The 7,089-nt window shown below is 38.8% G+C and overlaps 1 protein-coding gene across 5 annotated transcripts in view; it reads left to right on the forward strand.

The window, feature by feature from the left end:
- The window catches only part of PAK3 (p21 (RAC1) activated kinase 3), a 228,586-nt gene that overhangs the window by 197,985 nt on the left and 23,512 nt on the right, over window positions 1-7,089 (forward strand). For all 5 annotated transcript variants that reach the window (XM_087971945.1, XM_087971944.1, XM_087971943.1 and 2 more), the window contains 3 exons: window positions 157-288; window positions 1,132-1,294; window positions 5,190-5,253. In XM_087971945.1, coding sequence (XP_087828071.1) covers window positions 157-288; window positions 1,132-1,294; window positions 5,190-5,253 — 359 coding nt within the window. The remainder of the gene's footprint in view (window positions 1-156; window positions 289-1,131; window positions 1,295-5,189; window positions 5,254-7,089) is intronic.

Genomic DNA, 7,089 nt, shown 5'->3' on the forward strand with positions numbered 1-7,089 from the left:
TTGCCATAGTTGAGAATCACTCCATGTAATCTCAACAGCAGAGGCATGGAATTGATGGGTGGTGGAAACATTAAGATATGAGAAATTAAAGAGGTAGGGTACTTAGTCTTGTAACTGGGATGGAGCTTCACCAATTTCTGCAACTCTTACCTTCAGAGCACGAAAACAGCTTCAGAGCCACCACTGGCTCCCCCAGTTTCTGAAGAAGAGGATGAAGAAGATGAAGAGGAAGAGGATGACAATGAACCACCTCCTGTGATTGCCCCACGCCCAGAACATACTAAATCTGTAAGCTCTTTTGGTTGCCATTAAAGCAGGACTGCTGAATGATGAAGGAGGCCAGGAAGAAAAAAGTAGCAGATGCAGAATTTAGGTTTTTTTTAAACCATAATTTTTGCTTTCTGTAGGTTTTTAGCCTATATAGTTTGAGGGTAATGTGTTGTTTTCCAGGTTCCTGACTTACACGAGTTACCTTTTTTAGCACAGATTTCATTCTCAAGAGTATTTCTGAGAACCAACATACAAGGAACGGTAAAAGTAGGATCTCTATAAAAAAAAGATAAAATACATATTGGAATAATAGAGAGCATCTCAACTGGGTGATAAAGGACATTTCCACCCGTGGACCTTCCATGAAATGAGTAGTTTGTATCTGAAGCCCAGCCAGGATTAATTTATACAAGGAAATAGATTTGAGGCAGCTAAATGCAGAATTTCCCTTCCTTTCACAAGGCCCAGTTCAGAGGGAGACAATCCATAATAATATAGCAAAGAGCACTTATTCATGATGTCAAGAGGTGTTTTTTTTTTGGATAAAGAATGGTTTGTATCCATTCCCTGAAATTAATCTGTTGACCCAAGACTGCAATCTTTGATTTGACAATGCCAACATTTTGTCAGTGCATGAAAAGATGGAGAGGACCTCTTGCTCTGGCATTTGGTCATAAATGGAAAGGCATCTTAGAAGCCTTGAAATCCATTCCCTGCTCGCCCAAAGGTTAAATCAAATGTTTGGAAAGGAATGGAATATTTGTGGAAGGGCAGAAGACCACCGGTTGTCATCTGGAAGACAATTCACTGAGGATTTGTTTCGGGGTCCACCAATCTCAGCTCTTCATTTCTTTGTTTCAGATTTATACACGTTCAGTGATAGAGCCTGTCGCTTCACCAGCCTCAGTGAAAGAGTTAACAGTCCCCCAGTCTGAAAATTCAAACACAAGCACTTTGTATAGAAACACTGATCGGCAACGGAAGAAATCCAAGATGACCGATGAAGAGATTCTAGAGAAATTAAGTGAGCATTCCTTTTTCTCTTGTTGTAGTCATTTGCTGACAAAATTATGTAATGGAATTAGGAAAACGACAAAAAGAACGAAAATCTGGAGAAGAAAAACCATGAGTACTTTTAAGGTCTTCTAATTACAGTGAGAAATTGGATTGTCATGACACAGTAATTAGAAATTAGATTGTCATGACACTGTATCAGGCTAGGGTCTACCAGCTGCATTTCTCATATAACATAATAAGGATCAGGCTTACTTTTGGTTAGGGTGGCACAGTGGCTCAGCAATTAAGACACTGCAGGTTTGAGACCCGAGCACCACATGATGGGTGACCTCCTGTCTTTGCCCCAGCTACTGCTAACCTAGCAGTTTGAAAACATACAAATGCAAGTAGATAAATAGATACCACTTTGGTGTGAAGGTAACAGTGCTCCCTGACATCATACTGGCCACATGACTGTGAAAATGTCTATGGACAACACTGGCTCAATGGCCCTGAAATAGAGATTAGCACCACCCCCTAATGCCAGTAACAACTAGCGGAGTAAAATCTGCAGGGACTCCTTTTACTTTTGGTTAAATAATTTATAATTTTGGAAAGCCATGCTCTTCAGAAAGACTGTGGCTTAAATCATTGCATGAATTCAGGAAATAATTTAATTCGATAGCCAGGTGAAGATTGCTATATGAAATGCAACCATTCAGTTGCAACTTATAACTTCAGTTTGATTGGCTGGAACTTCCTTCCTTCCTTCCTTCCTCCCTTCCTTCCTTTCCATTCCATTCCATTCCATTCCATTCCAGCCAATTCTGTGTGGTGTATAACATAAGTAGAAAATTAAAGCCATATGCCAGAAAATAGAAAAATAAGAAATCTAGAAAATAAGAACAACCCATATGCTAGATAGTAAATAGGCCATTTTGCTGCCATATTGTGAAGCAAAACATTTATGGCTGAGCAGCGTTATTAATGAAGCCCAGTTCGATCTGATTCCCTGCCCTGAATCTCTAAACTCATTTTGTTTCCTTGATTATTGTTGACTTTCATTTCTCTTCCTTTAATAATGTAATAGGCATTTGATTACCATTCTGAAAGGTTTTCTTTTAAGCCAACTTTGAATTGGGGATGGAAAACATGCTTGAAATTTCTGTCACGCTTCTGAAGCCTGGATAACTATACGTGTCTCTCTGGCTAATTATAAAAGGAATTAAGGATGAATTAAGATTTTTTTAAAAAATCTAGGCTACACCTCCTTCCTTTCTTAGCCACATTTTCTAGTATCTCCATGATTTTCTTCTACCCATCTTATAAAGATATCACGGGAGTCTGTTTCTCTTCAAATTCATTGTTAATGTTTTTCTGAAATCATGGCAGATAATGACTCACAAATGATCATTGCTGATAATAACCTATAAAAGAAAAGGGACCCATCACACACACACCCTTATATTGTGTTAATATAAATCTTGATACATTGTGTTATTTCAATATACTGATGTTTCTCTAATTTAGAATAATTGGATTATTATTTAATACCTTAGAGTACTGAATATAAAAAGGGGGGGTGGGGTGAGAAGGTGGATATTCTATCATTATTAGTTACTGGAAGGGATGAAGGAAAATTTTGGTCTTCAACTAAATTACTTGCTACTGAAATTTTAATACTGAAATTTTGATGTTCTTACTTGACGTATTCTCTCTCTCTGTGTGTATGTGTGTGCATATCTGTGTGCTTATAGAAGGAAAAATAGATTAACAAAACAAGTTTGAACAAAATTTACCTTGTTGAATTGCATTGTTTCCTCAAAGCACTGCTGCACATGGTGTATGCACTGCACATGCAATTAACTAGATGGCACAAAGTTGAGAAGCTGACCCTTCTGACTTTCCTAAAAAAGATACTTCAGTTTTTCAGCTGCCGTAGGGAAGACAGAAAATACTTTTTAGAAGATCTGGTGGGTTGGAACATTGGACGTGATGCCCAGGTTTGCATTTGCTGATTTGTCTGGAATCAATTCTCAGTCTCTTTCGTTGTATACTGGCACCTAAACTAGTTTGGGTTGATGCCTAAGAGCCATGGTGGCGCAGTGGTTAGAATGCAGTATTGCAGGCTAATTCTGCTGCCTGCTAGCTGCCAGCAGTTTTGGCAGAATCTCCCTAGGCTCAAGGTTGACTCAGTCTTTCCATCCTTCCGAGGTCAGTAAAATGAGGACCCAGATTGTTGGGGGCCATATGCAGACTCTGTAAATTGCTTAGAGAGGGGCATAAAACACTGTGAAACAGTATATAAAACTAAATGCTTCATCTTCTTATGTCTTAATTACGTTGGATGTCCTTGAATAGAAAAGCAATCAAAATGGAATTATTGATGATTCCAGTAGTAGTAGTAGTAATAATAATAATGATTATTATTTTTAGATGTCTCTTTTTCCTGAAGGAGCCCAGTTTTGCAGAACGACAATAACATTTTAAACCATTAATAATCCTTAAAGAAACAATAAATACAGAAACCAAAACAAGGTTCATTTAGATCAGGGGTCCCACTACTGGGCTGTGAGCCATCTGGAACCTGGCTGTGGAAGCGATGGGTGAACTCATGCATGTGCGCACATCCCCAATTGCATGAGCGGCATGCAAATGTGTGCGTGCACGCTCCATTTGTGTGAGTGGCCAGCGTGTGTGCCCACTATTCGTGCAAATGGAACATGCAGAACCATCTTGTCTCCCCTCTCTTGTCAGTCCGCAAAGCTAGAAAGGTTGTGGAACTATGGATGGATGGATGGACGGACAACGGACAGAGACAAATAGATATGCAATGCAAGACATGGTGGCCAGTATCCTTCTAATATATCATTGGAAGATTGTGTAGATAAGTCAGATAGTAGTTTTTTTAAAGACCTTTTTGTAATAGACCCCATTACAAAATTTTCCTTTATTTCAATCTTTAGTACAACCAGCTTTTTCCAATTTCCAATTGAATTTATTATAGGACTAATGTGTTGATGTTTATCATGATTCCATCATAATCTACTGTTGCTTCTCAATTAATTTCAAGTATTTTAGTTTTTTCTAAGCCTACAACTTTCTGCCAAGAGTGCTCTGCTCAAATGCAAACCTATTCTTCAATACTTCATGAGCTGTTCTGTGAAAATAGTGGAATTGTTCACATTGCCAAAATCACATAAGCTCTCAAGGAAAACTGGAAAATGTAATGATAGGTTCAACTTGCCAAATCTTGGAGTGTGCAAACTTCAAGAGATTTTGTGAATTCATTAGATTTTATAGGGGTTTTGTATTTAAAGAAGAAGCAGTGGGTCTTTGGAAATTTAGGGAGAAGCAAATTATGAATCACATCTGAAACTCTTTATATTCCAGGTTGATAGGGAAAATGCTCAGTATAGAAAGAATTTGGAATAGCAAGTTTGATTTGCACTTCATGTAAAATATTTTTGTTATATTAATCCACCAGCTAGAGAAGAATAAATGTTCCATATCAATTACACAATTTAGGTTTTTTAAAGAAAGCTTACATGAACTGTTATTTATCTAAGACTGTACTGGTTTTCTGATTTTGATTCCAAAGGTATAGTTTTTGAAATTGAACCATTGTGTGGTCCTAATTTTTTTCCAAAATTTGAATGGTGGCACCCAAATAAATATTTTGCCATTTTAGACTATTGGGTAACATTGTAGCCTTTTTCAGGAAATTTCTTTTTTTAACAACTGTTCTGTTTTCTTTTGCCTTCTGAATCTCACCTTAACATTTAATTCTTACTATTCTCCAGACTCAGAATTTCTGACAATACCCAACTTTTCTTTTTTACAAAAATTATTTGGGAATTGTATACTATCTAGGCCTTTTAATGTACGTTTTAACCAAGGTCTATTTTTCTTGTTTATTTTAGGAAGTATTGTGAGTGTTGGAGACCCGAAGAAGAAATATACACGGTTTGAAAAAATTGGCCAAGGGTTAGTACTCCTTTTTTCCTGTTTCCTTTTTATCATCAGGTTTTCTTCAACATGGACCATCATGTATTACCTGATATAGAGATGTATAATTTATAATCTGAAGGCTGCATGTACCAATAAAAAATTGGCATGGCCCCAGAACCAAATTACTACTAAGTATTTAGTATGACATAGATAGACTTAAACCCTCTTCCAAAAGGGTTTACAAAATCAGGAAATATTTTTAAAGGATATCTCATAATAATACTAAGGAGATCATTATTAAGATAATACACCCATGGGATACAGGTAATCTTCAACTTACAACCATAAAGAAGCCCAAACTTTCTGTTGCTAAGCAAGACAGCAGTTTTGTTCCATTTTATGACTTTTTTTGCCCCAGCTATTATGTGAATCACTGCAGTTGTTAAGTTAGTAACACAGTTGTTAAGTGGATCTGGCTCCTTCATTGCCTTTGCTTGTCAGAGTGTCGCAAAAGGTGATCATGTGACCCCAGGGCACTGTAGCCATCATAACTATGAGTTAGTTGCCAAGCAATTTTGATCATGTGACCATGGGGATGCTGCAGCAGTGTGAAAAATGATCATTTATCACTTTTTTCAGTGCCATTGTAACCACAGTTATTAAACGAATGGTTGTAAGTTAGTAACCATGTTACTAACTTAACAACTGCAGTGATTCACTTAGCAACTGTGGCAAGAAAGGTCTTAGAATAGGGGCAAAACTCACTTAGCAACTATCTCACTTAGCAACAGAAATTTTGGGCTCAATTGTGCTCATAAAGATGACTTGTATTCCAGATTATATTGATGCATTATAAAAAATTCCTGTTGTGGAAAGTTTCTTTTCCCCGTAAAGCATCTCATGATGAAGATGAAGTCTACTAAAGAAGCACCAGTCGTAGAAGGTCAGCCAAATGATGAGCACTGGACTGTGGTCCAAGCCCCATTCCCTGAGGCGGCTCTAGGACAACTTGCTGCAGCCAACTCACTGCAGTCGCCTCAGACAATTCCACTCAACGTGATAAATGTTATCCACCACTATCTAATTGACATGATTTCCATTGACAAAATGGAAATAATATTGAAAAACAGTGGTGGGTAACATTTATCATGTTAATTATCCCAAGTGGAATTGTCAGAGGCGAGTCGTCCCATGGTGACTTGGTAGCAAGATGGCCACGGTGAGTTGTCCTATTCCGTGTCCTGGGACCCTGGATCACTGCTTCCTGTCCACCATGTTCCAGATTTTGACACCATCTCCCACCCTGTGTGGAACATGCTGCATGAAAGAAAGAATGGTGCAGGAGTTCCGGTTTGCAGCGCTTCGGGACAGGCAAGAATCCGCGATCGTGCACGGTTTCTGCCTGCGCTCGCCGCTGGAGTGCCCCGAGCCACCCGGCTTCGGGGCTAAGCCACCCCGTAGAAGGTGGTGAAGACAGGGGAGATCTGGCAGGGTCGAGAGGAATCGCACCTCTCCTCCCCAGCCGGCTAAACTCCCTTTTCCGAAGGCGGTAGAGCGGCAGTCAGAAATGGCCGCCTCAAAGAAGCACTCAGCCGGAAAAGAAAGTGCAGGAGGAAGTTAAGAAGTGAAAGTTTTTGGCTGACCGGGACACCAAGTAACAACTAAGGTACCCTGGATTTAAAAATTTGCAAAAGATACATCGTTCCCAAAGACTTGCAAGCGGCAAATGAAAGTTAAAGGGAAAGTTCTTTTTTTTTCACTCTCCTTCCTAACGTTGACAGCGAACAGAAAAGAATGAGAAATCGGAAAAACCCGCTTTGGCATCAATAGGTAACTAAACTGGATAATTAAATGTCAAGGGGATAATAAGGA

Source organism: Notechis scutatus, chromosome 10 (assembly GCF_049901735.1).
Source record: "Notechis scutatus isolate UNSWTSFEM ecotype Mainland chromosome 10, rNotScu1.2, whole genome shotgun sequence".
Lineage (NCBI taxonomy): Eukaryota > Metazoa > Chordata > Lepidosauria > Squamata > Elapidae > Notechis > Notechis scutatus.